The sequence below is a fragment of the Ilyonectria robusta genome, assembly GCF_021365365.1.
Source record: "Ilyonectria robusta strain PMI_751 chromosome Unknown BGZ61scaffold_7, whole genome shotgun sequence".
Taxonomy (NCBI): Eukaryota; Fungi; Ascomycota; class Sordariomycetes; order Hypocreales; family Nectriaceae; genus Ilyonectria; species Ilyonectria robusta.
The window spans coordinates 889,075-906,288 of NW_025764441.1; the positions used below are offsets into that span (position 1 = coordinate 889,075).

Here is a 17,214-nt window from a genome sequence, read left to right on the forward strand (position 1 = left end):
TGCAACACAGCGCCACCCGAAGCTAGTTGTCAGGATAAGAGTCGGTGGCTTGAGGCTTGAGGCTTGATGGCTTGAAACATGGCAGTGAAACAATTAGGTTATCTTGTCATCATCATTGATTAAGCGTCTAAAGCACCTGGAGTCATGCAACCCCTCAGTATGCGTATCTAAAGTTGGGGTTCTCGAAATCAGTGAGATCCTGTAGCACATCGTCCGTCCCCTCAACCACGGGTCCCAAAGCATCACGCATCTTGTTGCGGCGGATGAGCACGTAGCGCAGAATCATGGCGATGGCGGCCTGGCCCGCGGTGCAGCCGATGATGAGCTTGCAGCCGGTCTGGTAGATGGGCGCCTCAGAGCCTAGGAACGCGTGAGGGCCGATGATGTTGCCGATGCAGTAGGCCAGGAAGACAAAGGCAGTGGCCGTGGTACGCTTGGTGTATCCGCCGACGTTGGAGGCAGGCATCTGAAGGGCCACAATGAGAGAGCCGATGAAGGAAGCACACTATTTGGTCAGCTAGATTCAATGTGGGATAAACTGATAAACTCACCATGTAATATCCGGCAAGGAGACCACCCTTGTTGGTTCGGTCAAGCTTCCAGAAAAGGCAGACGGCAACAAGAGTAGGCAGAAGCCAGACGGCCATGACAATGGTGCGGATGTTCTTGAAGCGACTGGCAAGGTAAGGTCCGGTGAACATGAACATGGCAGTGCAGGCGCCGTAGGGGATGCCGTAAGCAGTAGTCAGAAGGGCATCCTTGGTGAAGCCCTTGACGATGAGCTTGGAAAAGTTGGCAATTCCGCCGTTGACGGTTTCGTTGAGCAGGGTGAAGAAGAACAGCAGCCAGATCTGAGAGTCGCAAAACACCTCTTTGATCTGGGCAGTCTTGATCTTGCGGTTGAAGACACCAGTACGGTTGGCGGCGCTCTGAGCAATCAGCATGGCGCGCTCCTCGACGGTGTAGCGCTTGGCATCGAGGATGTTGTTGGGCAGGAAGAAAAACAGAAGGACGCCCCAGCAGATGGTCAAGCCTCCGCACAGGACGTAGATGATGCGCCAGACGTCCCAGCCCTTGGCCTGACCGACACCGTAGAACAGGATGCCGCCAAACATGCTACCGAAACCGTTGAAGCAGTAGAAGAGACCGGCGCGAGCGGGCTGCTTCTCACGCTGGAACCATTGCGAGACGATGAGCATAAAGGCCGGGGTGATGACGGCCTCAAAGGTGCCCAGGAGGAAACGGCACACGGCCAGACCAGCAAAGTCTTTGGCGGCAGCGGTGCAGACCAGGATGGTGCCCCAGCTGAGGACGAAGCAGCTGACGACGCGGCCGGTGGGCAAGGTCTGGGCGAGATACGAAGCCGGCCACTCGGCGACGAGGTAGGCAAAGTAGAAGATGGAGGCCATCCAGCTGTACTGGTCGCTGGTCATGCCGGTCGAGTCGAAGAGGTCGAAGACGGCCGAGTATCCGAGAGCTTGCTTGTCGACGTACTGGAGGAGGTAGGTGCCGCACAGCAGAGGCATCAAGGACCAGTCGACTTTGCGGCGGAGTTTCTTGAGGGCTGTCTCGTCGGCCATGAGTTCCTCGAGTCGCGAATGGGCAATGCCGTGTTGCTGGAGGAAGATCTCGGCCTCGTCCAGATCGGTGATGCTGCCATTCTTGAGGTCGGCCTCGACATCGTCGACGTCGATGGGCCGCTTTTCGATTTCTGGGGATTTGACGTCGGCCATTGTGAAGGAATCAAGTCAAAGACGATGACACCAGGAGGAGGTCAATTGAGTCGAGAGATGATCCGGCGGAGTCCAGGTCAGGTCAAGATGCTCCAGATGAGTCGATGATGCTCCTGCCATCTCGACAACGGCCAGCGAGACGCCGCCTTTTGTGTTCGTGGCAACGGACCCTTGCTCGAGGGGTTCGACTCATGGCGACCCCAGAAACAGGCTGATCTGGGGTAACGTTCGTTGGGCTGGCACTGGCAGTGGAGCACTGATAGAGGCCAGTGGGGCTCAGTTGATAATGATGCACTAGCTCGGATAACAGAGATAGCTGGCTTCGTTCTTTGCCAGTGTATTGCCGGTGTTTCCCGCGGGAAAATGACTCGGTCGCGTGCTACATCTATGCACCTATCAGTCCACCCGCGAACTCCAGGATCAGGCTCCGAGATAGGATCTCAACTCTAGGGCCTATCAGACAGCCTATCTGGGCGCATCGCTCTCGGATATTATTTTGGTGTGGTTTTCAACTCAACTTTGCGCTCCTTGGCTTCATTGACCAAGTGGCGAGGATGGCACTAAACGAGACTCTAGACGAGAATCAATTGATAGCAGATCAGAAGAATCACCGGGATGAAGGCTCGTGATGTGCCAGTTTCTGCAATCTATCGATACTCCTAACGATGCCTGCGATGCTGCGATACCCGCGATGTCTGCAATGCCTGCGATGCTTTTCGGTACTCTCCAATGCTCTCGACTCTCCCAAGACTCCCACCAAGACTCCCAACTCCTCCACTACTCCAAACTCCCACTAATCCTTCAACACTCCTATCGTAGTAACCTAACTACTCCAAACTCTCTTCCCGCCAAACCACGTCTCCTTCATCTGCGACTTGAGCAGAGTACGCGCATCCCACTCCATGTCGACTACGACGAAATCTGCAAGCTTGCCTACCTCTAGGCTTCCTACTCGATCATCGGCAAACACGCTCTGGGCCGCTCCCGCCGTGCCAGCGACGACTGATTCGCAGATGCCGAGGCGGAAATGCTCGTTGACCACCTCGTCGCACTCGGGCTCTCGGGCTGATCGTCGTGTCGTGGCAACGTAGATGTTGTGCAGAGGGTTCCACGGAGCAGTCGGGGCGTCGCTTCCTAGGGCCATCAGCGCACCGGCGTCGGCAAACTCGCGATACGCAAAGGCACGGCCGCATCGATGCTCGCCGATGAGACGAGGCCAAGCTCGCAGAATCGCCGGGTCAGCGTGTACGGGCTGGATCGACGCCGTGAGGCCAAGCTTTCCCAGTCGCTTAGCATCTTCAGGCGATGCCAGCTCCAGATGTTCGATGCGGTGACGACCACCGGGCTGGGTGTGCTTCTCGAGCATGTCCACCGCCATGCGAATAGCGGCGTCTCCAATAGCATGGAGGGCAATCTGGATGCCTGCGTCGGCGGCCTGCTTCACGATGGGATCGAGGTCCTCCGGGGTCCACACCGGGGGAGGCGACGGCGCTACGGCATACGGCTCCGACAGGTACGATGTGCAGGCGTCGATGATGCCGTCGCAGATGATTTTAATGCCGGCGATGCGCAGATCCGGCGACGTCTCCTTGTTGAACTGCTTGCGCAGCTCGATGGCCTTGGTCACCTGTCGAGATCGCTCCTCTTCGGTGTTGGAGGGCTTGATGAGCCAATATGCTACGATTCGCATGTTAAAGTCAGGGTGCTGTTCTCGCAGCGCAAGGAGGGCATCCCACGCAGGCTCATCCATGGCCATCTCGACGATTCCAGTGTATCCAGAAGCGTGGTACGACGCAAAGGCCGCCATCATGCAGTCGATGCGTTCTTGGATAGTGGCCACCTGCGCGAGATGCGGCCATGCGATGCTCAGTACAGCACCCTCGTTCAAAACACCATTCGGCTTGCCATGCTCGTCTCGCTGGATGGTTCCGCCTGCAGGGTCGGGCATATCGCCGAGGTTCATCTCTGCGAGACCGGCCGAGTTGCACCATGTCGAGTGGAGGTCCTTGGTGTCGACGAAGATGGGCCGCGGGTCAATATCATCCAGCATCGACGCATCAACGCCGTCTGGGGTCATGGAGTGCATCCATCCCTTGGCTAGGATTCGCGGCACATCGGGGTTTGCCTTGGCGTACTCGCGCAACGTCGCCAGGATATCATCCCGCGTCTTGCAGTGCTCGACACCGACCTTGCGCAGCGCCTGGCCAAGCAGGAGCAGATGCATGTGGCCGTCGACGAAGCCTGGCAAGACGGTCTGTCCTTTCAAGTCCTGCGTGACGACGCCATCGCCCTGGAACTCGGCAAGCTCAGCCTGCGAGCCGATGGCCTTGATGACGCCGTCCTTGACAAACATGCCCTCGGCAAATGTGGCTTTGCCCTCGAGGCCGACTTCGGCCTTGGACAGAATCCGGCCATTGATAAAGAGGGAAGCTCCAGCGGTCGCGGCCATGATGCAAGGTGCGGCAAGTGATTTGTAGAAGACACAGATTGCGGATGAGGACCAGCTTCTTATATCGCAAGTTAACCGGGGCTAACCGCGCATGCATGAAGCCGAGATAGCTGGTAGCGGGGAACGGAGATATACACGTGCCATCACCAGTTCTACCTCCGTGGTGGAGTGGAGGCCGCGCCAAGACGATCGTTCCGTCCATTGTCCGTCTCATCTCCACCCGATCCGGAGTTGCGGACAGTGTGCGTCGGCGCCTGACACGACATCACGGCGTCCAGTTACATCCGTTTTGAAACGCCATTTTCTAGCAATTGGGCCTGACCGCCATACATCGTCTTGTGATTCGATGCACAGCTTACTTCGGTCAGCGACCAGTAGTCGGTGGTCAGTGTCAGTCAGTCGTCAGTCGTAGTGGTAGTGAAGTCGGCGTAGATGGGCGATGCGGCGATGCGACTAAGTTTGTCAGCAACATATTACGGAAAATCGCTCATGATCTGCGATGGCTCTACGTGACAATACCCCAAGATGAAAGCAATCCGCATCCACCCAGCTGATTCCAACATTCCGTGGTCTGCAAGCAACCCAGCGCCTCCGTCTGCGTTGGTTCTTGATGACATCCAGACCCCACAGCCAAAGCCGGGCCAGGTCCTGGTGCGGGTTCACGCAGCCACTGTAACCCGAGACGAATTGACCTGGCCAGAATCCTACCGTGAGGAACACCACATTCTCGGCTATGACTTTTCTGGCGTTGTGGAAAGTGTAGGAGGCGAGGCAGACTTTAAGCCGGGCGACGAAGTGTTTGCAATGGTCAACATCCACGAAGGATCAACATGGGCTGAATATGTTGTTGCCGACACTCGCCACTTGGCCAAGAAGCCCAAGAGCCTGACCTGGGCTGAAACGGTCACTGTCCCGCTCAGTGGTCTCACAGCATGGCAGGCGTTGTTTGTCAAGGCGGGTATCCGGGAGCCCGACTTTGCGTCACCATCCAAGACGAAGCAGGCAGTGCTTATAACCGGTGCATCAGGTGCCGTGGGTTCTTACATGGTTCAACTGGCTTCTCTGGCCGGTTTACATGTGGTAGCCGCGTCGAGTTCAACAGAACGAAACGGGGAGTTCTTGCGGTCGCTAGGTGCAGCAGAGACGATTGAGTACTCCGACATGAAGCATCATTCCTTCAATCTCATCATCGACACGGTCGGTGGTGAGCCTTTGGCGCAGGCTTGGTCCATCATCACAGACAACGGCACTCTCATCTCGGTGGACTCGAGCAGCTACGCCTTTACCAGCAGTCCCCCGGCAGGCAAGGAGAAAGTCAACGCTCAGTTCTTCATCGTGGAGCCTTCCGGGAAACAGCTTGGCAAGCTCTCACAGGCGTTGGAGCTTGGTCTTGTGCGACCGTTTCTCGCACACACGTTTCCTCTTGCGGAGGCAAGGGCAGCTTATGAGAAGGCTAGCGGAAGGATGGACCGTAGGGGAAAGGTTGTGCTAGAGATTTAATATGTATGTATAGGGTATGAGCAGTTTGTCACCATACCAGAGTTTTAGGCTTTCGTGTAGGATCAGGATTAGGAGTTAGGAATTAGGAACTAGGAATCGGGGCTAAGGATTAGGAATTAGGGATAAGATCAGAATGCCACATCTACCAGTTCCAACGCTCCTGTTCAACGCTCAAGACCGAGTAGCCTGGATGGTAAGCACATGGTCAAACGAGTCCGACTCCGTTCCGACATCGCTCTGATGGGTGTGACAGGCATTCAGTCTAGCCGCTATCGCCAGATATGAACAAAAAAAATGCTATATATGCTCCGCTGGGGTAATATTCCCCCGACATCTGACACAGGCTAATGAGCACTCAAAGGTGTCAGATCGATCAAGGCGGTGCAAAAGGCGAATGCTTTTAAAATAATACTCAAAATTCCCCAAGGACTCTTATCTAAAGGTACTTATCCCTAATTAGGATTATCCACCTTGCCAACACTGAGATTCGTAAAGTAACGACGGGTATATGCACAATCATGGGATAACACGCTAAATCCAATCCACCCCAATTGCAGCATCACATGAGGGCCACTAAATAGTCAGCTTAGTTCATTCATTCAAGAGACGGAGCACCCACTGGCCCGGGCTTCCCATGACTTTGTTGGATCCCGCTTATGCATTTGGGCAGGATCTTGAGATCCACTAAGCTTGTTCTTGAGCTTAGTCTTGAGGCTCAACTTGGGAGCAGTAAGATCTAGACGGATTAGACGTGGTTCATCCAACGGAGTAAATAAAATACCTTGCTTTCCGGTCGTGGGATTTGAAGTACCGACAAGCGTTGTGTCAGAGGCATTGGATGCCGCGTAGGCGTCTGAGCCGAGATGTGATTGGGACATGGTGTAAGATGTGAGTCTGAAGTCGACGTAGTGGAGATGCAGTGTAATACAGTGGAATGCAGAAATGTCTTGAATTGATGACTTGTGTGACGGACGGGACAGCCTTCTTTATACTTGAACTTTGTGACGAATTTATCTGCCTTTGCATTCGTAATCACGGCCGGCTGAAGAGTCACCCGCGCCCTTAAGTCGATGGGTGCAGTAAGCTCTGCATCAAACTGGCTTGGACGGTATGACACACGCCGCTGAGTGGGTGTTGGTGGATGTTAGTGGGCGAGGAGCTAGTGGTGGGAAGCTCACCGAAGCCGAGCCCCACCAGCCGAGATTCAAGCAGCCGAGATTTCAAGCCGAGCTCTGACTTTCCCGTCACTCGGCTTCAACATCACACCATCAACCCTGAATAATCATGGAAACACCGCTGCTTCGTCGCTCAAATGGACGCCCGCAGGCATGCGACCCTTGCAGAGTCCGCAAGGTTGCCTGCGATCATGGTCAGCCGACCTGCAGCCGATGCAAAAAGCGTCGACAGGCGTGCGTGTACACGGTCGCACCGACTCCGAAGCCGAGGCGGAATCCGCAGCCTTGCTCGACGACTCCGACTTCCACGCCGACGCCGCCCTGTGCAGGCTATCTCGGCTTCACTAGTCACAGCACCGTGTTCGAGGAGACACGGAATAGCCTCACGCTAGTCCATGGATCCCGCCCTGTCGACTCCGGCCCTAGACGCGGCCATAGGGTCCGCTCCGAGATGCCACCACCGCTCCGAGAGATGTACTTGTATGTTCTGCGCAACCTCCCAAAGCTAGAGGATCTCCTTTCCATCCAACGCGATCTGGCTCAACATGATGGATGGATCTTCGAGTTGTGTCAACCGGACGGATGGATCATCGAGTCCACCAGGCGCATCGTCCAGACAATCCAAGACAACTTTCCTCTAAATCTCGACGACGATGCAGTGCTGGAAGACTGTGCTCGCACCATCAGCGCCAACACGTCTCGTCCGTTTCGCGATACCGATGTTGGCACTGAAGAATGGATTGATCAGTTTACACGAGTCCTGAGGTGGGAGTCGATCGGGGTGCTTTGGACCTTCTGGGACGTCGGCACCTGGGGTGGTATTCGCGAGGAGATGGTTAGTTCATGTCTCAAATACTGCATCGAGCTCGCCCTGCACTTTACCCCGGGCAACGAAATAATCCTGCATTTATGCTATCGAAGGTCTACCATGGAATCTATGGTTTCAGGAGATGCTAGTAAGTTGTCCCTAAAGTCGTGACTTGGCTAACAGAGTAGGTCTTGCGTGTTGGAGCTACCACAGCGAGACGGTAGCGTTGATGACGTTTCTCGGCCTCCACGCTGAGCCAGAGACGTTGCAATATCGCCCGTCACTCATCTCGGAGAATAGACGACGTCTGTTTGCTCGCGTCTTCAACATAGACAAGGTCATGGTATCGTTTTCTGGACGCCCACCACTCATCGGTCGCCGTTACTCCTCGACACCCCTGCCGTTGGATCTTTCAGATGGGGTCCTATTTTCCGACGACGAGACAATAGCCCAGGCTGTTCAGGCGTTGGATGCGCGGGGATGGAACACGGAAGGGAGATTGTACCCAGCCACGCTCCTACGCGCACGCGCCATGATTGCATTCATCAGGGACGAACTCCTTGAGGTTGCACTGAGTCTCGGCTCTCACACGACTCTCGCCCAGCTACAGTATGTCTTCGTCCTCTCTAGACCAAGCTAACCCGCGCAGAGACATCAAAGACCGCCAGATAAGCACCATGGCCGAGTTTCCCATTGGCCTCGTCTACCGCCACGAAGATGTCGACGACCCTGACGTTCACGTCCAGCCTCTCTTCTCGAGGATGTTGGTCAGACTAGAGCACCTCCAGAATCTCTTCTTTGTTGAGAGGCTTATGCTTCGACTTGGAAAACCTGACCAGGGGGATCTTTTAGTCACCAGCTTCGAGATGTTGTCTCTCACGCTTGTCCTGTGGAAACGACAGGATAGGTTTGTGAGTATCCGACGTGATTTTGAGTGGCTGGTAAGTAATTTACCCAACTGGTGATTTAACTGACGTTTTAGTTAATGGCATATGGCGCCCCTGGTGGAGGCATTCTTTGTTTGGAATTGCTTCGGCCGACCTTTCGCGGCAGCCATCCCAAAAGCCCAAAACTGAGTCGATCCAGCATTATACAACAACTCAGCCTTCTCATTGGGTTCCTCGACTGGGTGCGACCCTCAGCTCCTAATGCAGATCTCTGTGCCGATTGCAAGGCCGTAGTCCAAGGCGTGTTGGATCACAATCTCAACGTCGCAGGGGGCGAGGGGGCGCTCGAAACCCTCGACTGGGAAGGATTGCAACTTGACTTTAACTTTGATCTGCTTGATACATTTGACTGGCTACGTGAGTAAGAGACTACAAGCTAACCAGGAAGTCTTGGATGGCCACGTTAGTCTCATCCGGCCGCTCCAAATGCACCCAGTGGCCCGAGTCTGTCTTTACGGTCTGTAAGTTTGGTGTCCAAGCTGCCAACATCTGTTGTTGTTGAGCCGCAGATGACTCCGGCTCTCTCGGGACAACAAACAGTGCAGGCTGTGATGTTTGGAATCCATCAAATCCAACTTCGTCCTGTGCAAATAGATTCTCCAACCACATGCGATACCATCTTGTCACACCTTTGTACCCGTCCTTTGCCCCAAATGCTTCCAGGTGTTTTTTCTGCAGCGCTTCAGAGTACCAAGATCCAACTGGAACACGACGGTTCTCGGTTACAAACAGTTCCATCTTCCCCAAAGGATGAAACCATTCATCCCATTCCTTGTGGTCGTGGCAGAACATCAGGCTCATGGCGGATTCGGCGTGTTGCTCCAGGGTAGCTTGGGCGTCGCCAGCTAGCCAAGGAATGTATCCGAGCAGCTCGAACCCCATCATCTGCTTGGTCATCTGATTGATCATTTTGACATTAAATGGAGTGCCTAGTCTAGGAGGCCCGACTGCAAGGAATACCAACGCCGTCCATCGGGAGGGGTGGTATGCTGCTAGCCGTGAGAGCAGCGTTGATCCAAAGTCGTGACCTATCCCGACCACTTGCGATAAGCCCAAGTTGTCCAGCAGTTCAACCAACTCGTCACCCATGGGCTTCAGGCGATATTTCGAAACATCTGTCGGCTTGCTACTCTGACCATAGCCAAGCAGGTCAGGGGCAACTATTCCGTATCCTTTTGCTGAAAAGTACTGAATCTGATGTACCCAATCGGACGCGGTGGACGGGAAGCCATGGAGGAGCAGTAAAGTTGTTTTTTGAGTCGCTGGGATATGAATGTATGAGTATTCGTTACCAGTCTGGGCAACAAACGTTTGTCTGGGAGAAAATGCCATTTTGCTGACGATCAAGGTAGAGAGAGTCGCATTATTTAACTTGTTGCGGACACTTTTCGGACACATTCTCTATGACGCAATGGCCAGACCAACTCTTGACGTTATTCCACTATTGCTATTTGCACATATAACAACAACCTCGTCCTAATGTGAGAAACATCTCTCCTGATTCTGATTAAAATATAGCACGCTCTCAACACCGTGGGAATATGCCCGACCGAGGGCCGAATCGGGTTCCTCCAAGTACCGACCCGTATCCCTCGCGCGATAAGAGCTTTCGACAAGACTTTGCCGCTTGCGGCCAAGAACAACTCACACCTCAACTACGCCGGGTACCGCCGTGCCTCGAGCTGTATAGCAACGAATCTGCAATCCTAGCCGTGTCCAAAGCCCATCATTTCCGACGGTGGCAATGCAACAACCGCAAGACCCATTTGTCTACCGCGCGCGAGCCGAAGACGAAGGACTCAACCCGGATCAAAGATTCGTCGAGCTCCTAGGTGACAAGCCGTTTGCCATTACCATCAGTTTGGAAGTAAGAGTTCTTCATACTAAGTGCAACTTAATACAGACAGCCATTCCTATAATTTACCCTCCTATAACTCCCCGCCACGACCTCGCCAGTATGTGGCGACAGTAGCCGAAAGTTGGTCTCCCGTGGCACAAGCAACCTTGGTCATCCTCGGTGATTGCATGTGGAGTTCAATGCAATCCACATGGTAAATCAATCGAGCCATTGTTGGCCTAGTATGGATCTTATTCCGCCGCTAAGGATAGCTTGGCTCATTTCGCAGCCTTGACATTGGAAGTGCCAAGCGAAGTGCCGATTCACGCCAACCGATCGCTCTAGATCAAGTGGAATCGTTCTCGTATCTCTCGTACAGGTCGGGATAGAACCGACGACCATTCTCTCGGTGGCTTCGGATCTTGGTCCTGAGCTGCGCCTCGCCCCAAGTTTCATACTTTCCCGTGAGAAACGGCGAATCAATGGACTCGCCCTCGTCAGATTCAATGCCGGCACGAAAGGCGGCAAAATGATTCGCCAGGGGATTCAAGGCTTCGGCATTCGTCAAACTCCGCCGGACACCCTGGAAGAAGGGAACACTGAAGCGCTCGGTTTCGGTAGATAGCACGCGATGCGTGGTGGCTTTGCAAACTCCGTGCGTCACCACCTCAAAGGCCTGGCCAATGTTGACGACAAATGTCCCCGGGACTTCCGGTACATCAACCCAAGCGCCCGCTTTGTTGAGGACTTGTAAGCCCTTGACTTCCGGCGATGCCTGGAGGAGAAATGTCCACCAGCCGGACGAGTCTTTGTGTGGGCCGACACCGAGGGTGTTGGAGGATGCTGGATAGCGGACTAGTTTAAGGCGATGCTGGTCTGAGAGGTACGAGAAGAAGGTTTCGTCGGGAAGAGACAGGGCTTTTGCGACGAGCCGTAAAAACCTCTCACCCAGGTGGGTCAGTTCTTCAATGTACCGCTCGACAATAGGTCTCAGTTCTGGGAGTTGGCATGGCCACTGTCGATTAGTCGATTAGTATCGACTAGCACGTTGGCAGATGTCGTACCTGATTCGGACCACGCAGGCGCTCATAAGGAGCGCCCGAGCCAGCATCCAGTTCGGTGGCAAGCTCCACCTGCTCTCGCTGATCCGCAGAGCCCGCAGTTGTTTCGCTCCCGGTTCCACTGTATCCGAGGAAATGCGGCGAATTCTCAAGGGCGATGGAAGCTTTGGCGTCGGGCGGGAGGTCAAAGAGGGGACGGAGGACCCGCACGAGTTCGGCAATGAGGGAAGCCGAGACGCCGTGGTTCGAGACATACAAGAAACCGACGTCGGTCAATGCGGTTCTGAGACAGCTCAACAACTCTGGGAGAGTTGCGGGATCGTCGCCCAACGATAGGTCGAGAATTGGGATCTGAGTAAAGTCGCGGACAGTCATGTTGAGGGCAAGTGGCGGGGTATGATCTGAGTGCATCATCGTGGCGTGTTATTAGCGCATACGGGATACAGTCAGGCATAGTTGTACAGTCAGTCATAGCCGTCAGTCAGTCACAGTCGTACAGTCAGTGTCATTCATAGCCGTACAGTCAGTGCCATTCATAGTCATTCAGTCATTCACAGTCAGTTATTCTTTCGCACAGTCATCAACATAGCCCCAACGGCAAACAACGCGCGTCTTCAATTGATAAATCGTTTTGCCAAACATAGGGGTTGCTAGCGCTGACCGCATTGCCGTCATCAATGTGCGGTTGGACCGCAGAACGATGCGCAGAACGCAACAAACTAAATAAAGACAACATCGCTATTGGCTGAATTGCACAGGATGCGGCAGTTGACTTTGAGATTGCCATTTTTGGGCGCGAAAGGGGTTAATCGATCTTGAAATGTCTCTCGACGGTATTTGATGGTTCATTTTTATTTGGGTGGTAAAACTGGGTACTCCCCTCTTGTTTAAAGTTAATCGGGGAATTTGGAAGGATTGGAATCACCGCCCCTGCTTGTTTGATATAGACAGGCAGATGAATAATTTGGTACAGTTACATGGCACAGTTACAACCGGTACCTGCACATGCGAGGAAATCCTGGCCGCAGATGGTCAAGTGGTAGATGAGTTCAATTGGCTGGAATGGTACGTGTCCCAACAAAGGAAAGCTGTGCGACGGGATTGGAACTAGTGACACTGCGGCTGGAACATTGTGATGAGGCGGAGGAGATGAATGAGGCAAATGATGGCAATGGACGAATGGATGAGGGCGAATGGCTGAACCAGGAATACGATGCGGTCAAACATTAAAACAACCCATGAAATGATGGACATGTGATTCTGGAAGAGAATGGTCCCAGGAAATCCTAGATCCTAGCTCAGGTAGTCAGGAACCAGAGGAACCAGTCGCAAACTATCCGTACACAGGGCGTCATCAGGTACGATAGCGATTGCGACTGGCCCACCCACATGGTCGCTTACGCTGAATGCTTGATCCAATTACAATTACGGGGTACGCGTGGCTCGTCACCGACTTGTCGGGATCGGAGACACGGTTCGACCCGATAACGGGCGATTCATCGGCCATTGACGGCGCGGAAGGGCTGGGTCATACGAGAATGAGGCTGAAGGGAATGGGAAAGTGACATGCTCAGGGCGGTATGAATGGACAGCGCAGCAATTGAACCGACAGGCAGGACAAGGCGACGAAAAAAGATGGTTTCGCTTTCGGATCTGGGAGCGAGAGATGCGAGGCCAAAGAACGGCCTGAACAGGGGGCCAGGCCATTGCGACGCTACACCCATTGAGGCGCAGTTGACGGGCCACGAAACTTGATTTCGTACTCTGTACGGCAGCACTTGGGAAACCGCGTGTAGAAATACGGCCATGTGCGTACGGGATCCGCGTATTCGATACTCCACCCGCCGGGCGCTTCATCTTACGTGAGGCAGATTCGCGCACACAATGCAGGAGGAGCAGGACGCGATACGATGCTGCGGAGACGGAAACGGAGACGGGATGCGGAAGACGGGCTGAAGACGGGCTGAAGACGCCGCGATACGATACGGCGAACGGGCGGTACGAAAGCCGACCGACGGAGTTTGAGAGGACGCCGACGCAAGCCCACAACGTACGAGCAATTAAGGTTAAGCCCAGTATCTTCAAATCTTGCGGGAATGCCCCCCGTTCTCCTGGAGGCGTGCAGCAGCTCCGGGCGCTCTTCCAGGCTCATCTGGGCCCTCCTCTAGCGGTGCCCTCACAGGGCCGAACAATCAAACAGCCCTCCATAGCGTGGGGCTAATTAGGGCAAGCCTGGCTGGCCTGGGCCGCTGGCTCAGCGGGCAGATGCCCCGAGCCCGAGTCAGCTGTGCCGCAAGTGAGGGCGGTCTAGAACGGGGCAATGGATGGCGACGCGTGTTGTTCCCTGTTTCAGGGTCCTGTCAACCGCGAACGCTCTGTGGTGTGTGTGTGTGTGTGTGTGTGTGCCGTCCACTGTCATCCAGTGTCATCCAGTGTGCTGCAATTGACGTGGTCAAAGCATGCACCTAGGTACCTGGGAACGCCCTGGGGCCTATCCGGGATGGCTGCCCCGGTGCCCTACGGGACCCTTAGCCCTCCCACGCGTCAGGGTCAGGCACACTGAAGAGGATTCCTCTGGGGGAGGGGCGGGGCGTGGGCTTCGCCACAACGCTAGCCCGACGCCATCCAGGGGTCTCGTCGAGCTCCTCCTGCTCCATTGGGGAAGGGGGAGATTTGATGGACCGCGCGATGCTCATCCCTTTGAAGAGATTTCCCGGCCAGCAACCAGCAGCCCAGCAGCATGCCGCTTGGCCTGTCGGCGTCTGCGCTGCGTCGTCGGCGTCGAGGCGCAACAACGTCGCGCCATGCCTATTGGCCTGTTCCCTGCTCCTTGCTCCTTGTGGCCCCAGGTCTCGTTCCGGGGGGCACTCCGCAGTACGTACTATGTAGCCGGCTCTCTCTGGGCTGTGTTGCTCGTCACCAAGGCCTAGCCCCTGAGCCGATAATGGCTCAGGAAACGATATTATCTGGGCAGCCTCCCGCGCGGAGTTGCTGAGGGTTCGTCTCTGGTCTTGTTCATTATTCTTCAGTGCATTTGTTTGGTGCTACTGTTTGACGCTCGTTGAATCCGCTTTCCTTGTTGAATTCGTTTGACTTGTTGAATCCGTTTGACTTGTTGTATTCGTTTGACCCCATTGACAATCCAAGTTTGATTGCTGCTTCTCGAATTGGACACCTCTCGCCAGTCCTCCACGAATCTACACCGCGATCGACTCCATTGCGCCTACCCATTCCACCGCGACCACGACCAAATTGTTGAGCATATTCGATACTCCCTAAAGCCCTAAATCACACACCCCGGCGAACCATCACCGACCCTCCTACCGATTCTCAGCCTCGGCGCTCCGCGAACCAACATGGATCGCGACCAGATCCTCAACCCCTGCGACGTCGACAGCCTCATCGCCGACGGCCAGGTCATTGTCATCTACGAAGATGCCGTCCTCCGACTCGACGGATGGATGGACAGACACCCCGGCGGCCGTCTCGCCGTCCTCCACATGGTCGGCCGAGACGCGACGGACGAGATGAAGTCGTACGTACACCCAACATGACGTCCATTTATGCGTATCCAGAACCGGCATCCAGCAACCACCACCAATTGGTCAACTGCCGCCCAAGGATCTGGTTTGCCGTGTGGGGAGCTCAGTTGCAGATTTCTAACGTTTTCCGGAATAGGTACCACTCCAAGCAGACGTTGAAAACCATGAAGGCCTATCGGATCGGCCGGAAGCAGGGGACTTGGGTCAACCGCACACCACCAATTAGAGGAGGCGTCTTCGTCAAGGCGAATCCCATTGTCGACAGCTCGTCCAGTTCAGAAACCGAGGAAGACAGTGCCGACGATGGCGTCTCGCAGATCTCGTCACTCTGCAGCTGCGGCATCTCCCACAAGGATGCCAAAGAGGGCCTCCGTCACCGCGGCCCCTGTCCCACACAGTCTCAAGGCCCCAACCAGAAGCCTTCCGCCCACACTCAAGTTGCCAATGCGGCCCTCGAACGAGAGATCCAGAATGACCTGACCATCTACCCCTCCCTGGATCCCCTGGTCCAGAAGGAGATCGCCCGCAAGTACCAGATCTTGCATCAGCAGATTACCGATGCTGGTCTGTACGACTGCCCCTACCTCGACTACGGCAAGGAAATGATCCGATACACCCTGCTCTTCACCACCTTTATCGTCCTCCTCAGCTACGGCTGGTATTTGACCTCTGCCATCTTCCTGGGATTGTTCTGGGTATGTCCCCACCCCCACTCTCTTAAATCACACTAACATGGTCAGCATCAACTCATGTTTACCGCCCACGATGGTGGACATCTCGCCATCACCGCCAACTTTGTTGTCGACACTCTCATTGCCATGTTCGTCGCCGACTTTTGCTGCGGTCTCTCCATCGGATGGTGGAAGAGCAGTCACAACGTCCACCACCTTGTCACCAACTATCCCGTAAGTTTTAGTTTCCTGCCGTCTCTTCCTCTCTAACACCCTCAGGAACACGACCCCGATATTCAGAACGTCCCCATCTTCGCCACTTCCCCCGCCTTCTTCAAGTCGATCCATTCCAGCTACTACGACTTCACCTTCATTTGGGACGCCGCCGCCGACTTCCTCGTCCCCTACCAAAAGTATACCTACTACCCCATCATGGGAGTCGCTCGCTTCAACCTCTATCTCCTTTCTTGGCTTCACGTCATCTCCAACCGGTCGTCCGGTCTCAGCTTCTCCAAGGCCTGGTGGATCCGTCCCACTGAGATTGTCTTTATGTGTTGCTACTGGTTCCTCTTCGGCTACTGCCTTCTCTGGAAGACCCTCCCCGACTGGCCCACCCGCATCGGCTTTGTGCTGGTTTCGCACGTTGTCACCATGCCTCTTCACGTTCAAATCACCCTCTCCCACTGGGGAACCTCCCACGCCGACCTGGGCGAGACCGAGTCCTTCCCTCAGCGCCAGCTCCGTACCACCATGGACGTCGACTGCCCCGCCTGGCTCGACTTTATCCACGGTGGTCTCCAGTTCCAGGCCGTCCACCACCTGTTCCCTCGACTTCCCCGCCACAACCTCCGTAAGGCCCAGGTCTTCACCAAGGAGTTTTGCCGCGAAACCGGAGTTCCCTACTCGATCCTCACCTTTGTCAAGGGCAACCAAAAGGTCCTGGGCCGGCTCCACGACATTGGTGAACAAGTCCAGGTTTTGGTCGACTGCCAAAAGCACATGGCCAAGACTGGAGAGAGCGGCTTGGCATAGAAATAGACTAACGCCACCTTTAATGATCAGTTTTTGTTTGAATCTGGGCCTGGTGTCTGAGTGATGTATTCGATAGAGTTTATAATGAGATAATCCGTTACAATATTTACAATATTAGACCATGACTTGACTTTGTCGGTTAGTGCATAACCCCTCTGTGAAGCAGGAATCCTTTTCGACCGGTTAGCTGAAGCACACTTGTAACATGGATGGAAATGGAAGCTTGCCGGTATGCTTATATATAAAGATGGAGAATTTTCGTTGGAGGAAAGTCTGATACTGACAATGACACCAGGCAGGGAGAAGTAGCGATTGACCTCTTTATTATGACAAGTACAGATTCAATTATACTGACATTAACAGCCTTTATTTTACAGAGCTGGTTTCGGCTGTGACATTAGGATACTGAACATGTGGAAGTTATGTAGTTGGGCTGTTGCCTGAGGCGGTGGGACTGGA

General features: G+C 54.5%; 6 protein-coding genes across 6 annotated transcripts; 3 read left to right on the plus strand and 3 right to left on the minus strand.

Moving 5' to 3' along the window:
- Positions 1 to 154: 154 nt before the first annotated feature.
- On the minus strand, positions 155 to 1,733 carry BGZ61DRAFT_476481 (major facilitator superfamily domain-containing protein; the record flags this gene model as incomplete). The annotated part of the gene is made up of 2 exons (XM_046248806.1): positions 155 to 505; positions 552 to 1,733. The coding sequence occupies 2 exons, from the start codon at positions 1,731 to 1,733 to the stop codon at positions 155 to 157; spliced, it is 1,533 nt and encodes a 510-aa protein (XP_046106059.1).
- An 823-nt stretch (positions 1,734 to 2,556) lies between these two features.
- Positions 2,557 to 4,182, minus strand: BGZ61DRAFT_531026 (amidohydrolase 3; the record flags this gene model as incomplete). Its single annotated transcript, XM_046253651.1, has 1 exon — positions 2,557 to 4,182. One exon carries the CDS (start codon positions 4,180 to 4,182, stop codon positions 2,557 to 2,559), a length of 1,626 nt encoding a protein of 541 aa, XP_046106060.1.
- A 263-nt stretch (positions 4,183 to 4,445) lies between these two features.
- BGZ61DRAFT_211196 (chaperonin 10-like protein) lies at positions 4,446 to 6,085 on the plus strand. Its single transcript, XM_046238015.1, has 2 exons — positions 4,446 to 5,875; positions 5,936 to 6,085. Exon 1 carries the CDS (start codon positions 4,708 to 4,710, stop codon positions 5,680 to 5,682), a length of 975 nt encoding a protein of 324 aa, XP_046106061.1. The 5' UTR covers positions 4,446 to 4,707; the 3' UTR covers positions 5,683 to 5,875; positions 5,936 to 6,085.
- An 881-nt stretch (positions 6,086 to 6,966) lies between these two features.
- On the plus strand, positions 6,967 to 8,630 carry BGZ61DRAFT_574313 (uncharacterized protein; the record flags this gene model as incomplete). Its single annotated transcript, XM_046256154.1, is given in 3 exon segments — positions 6,967 to 7,832; positions 7,849 to 8,274; positions 8,315 to 8,630. The coding sequence occupies 3 exon segments, from the start codon at positions 6,967 to 6,969 to the stop codon at positions 8,628 to 8,630; spliced, it is 1,608 nt and encodes a 535-aa protein (XP_046106062.1).
- A 351-nt stretch (positions 8,631 to 8,981) lies between these two features.
- On the minus strand, positions 8,982 to 11,885 carry BGZ61DRAFT_492869 (uncharacterized protein; the record flags this gene model as incomplete). Its single annotated transcript, XM_046250580.1, has 3 exons — positions 8,982 to 9,908; positions 11,102 to 11,464; positions 11,514 to 11,885. The coding sequence occupies 3 exons, from the start codon at positions 11,883 to 11,885 to the stop codon at positions 8,982 to 8,984; spliced, it is 1,662 nt and encodes a 553-aa protein (XP_046106063.1).
- A 2,981-nt stretch (positions 11,886 to 14,866) lies between these two features.
- On the plus strand, positions 14,867 to 16,755 carry BGZ61DRAFT_476486 (fatty acid desaturase-domain-containing protein; the record flags this gene model as incomplete). The annotated part of the gene is made up of 4 exons (XM_046248807.1): positions 14,867 to 15,045; positions 15,189 to 15,747; positions 15,793 to 15,957; positions 16,003 to 16,755. The coding sequence occupies 4 exons, from the start codon at positions 14,867 to 14,869 to the stop codon at positions 16,753 to 16,755; spliced, it is 1,656 nt and encodes a 551-aa protein (XP_046106064.1).
- Positions 16,756 to 17,214: the final 459 nt, after the last annotated feature.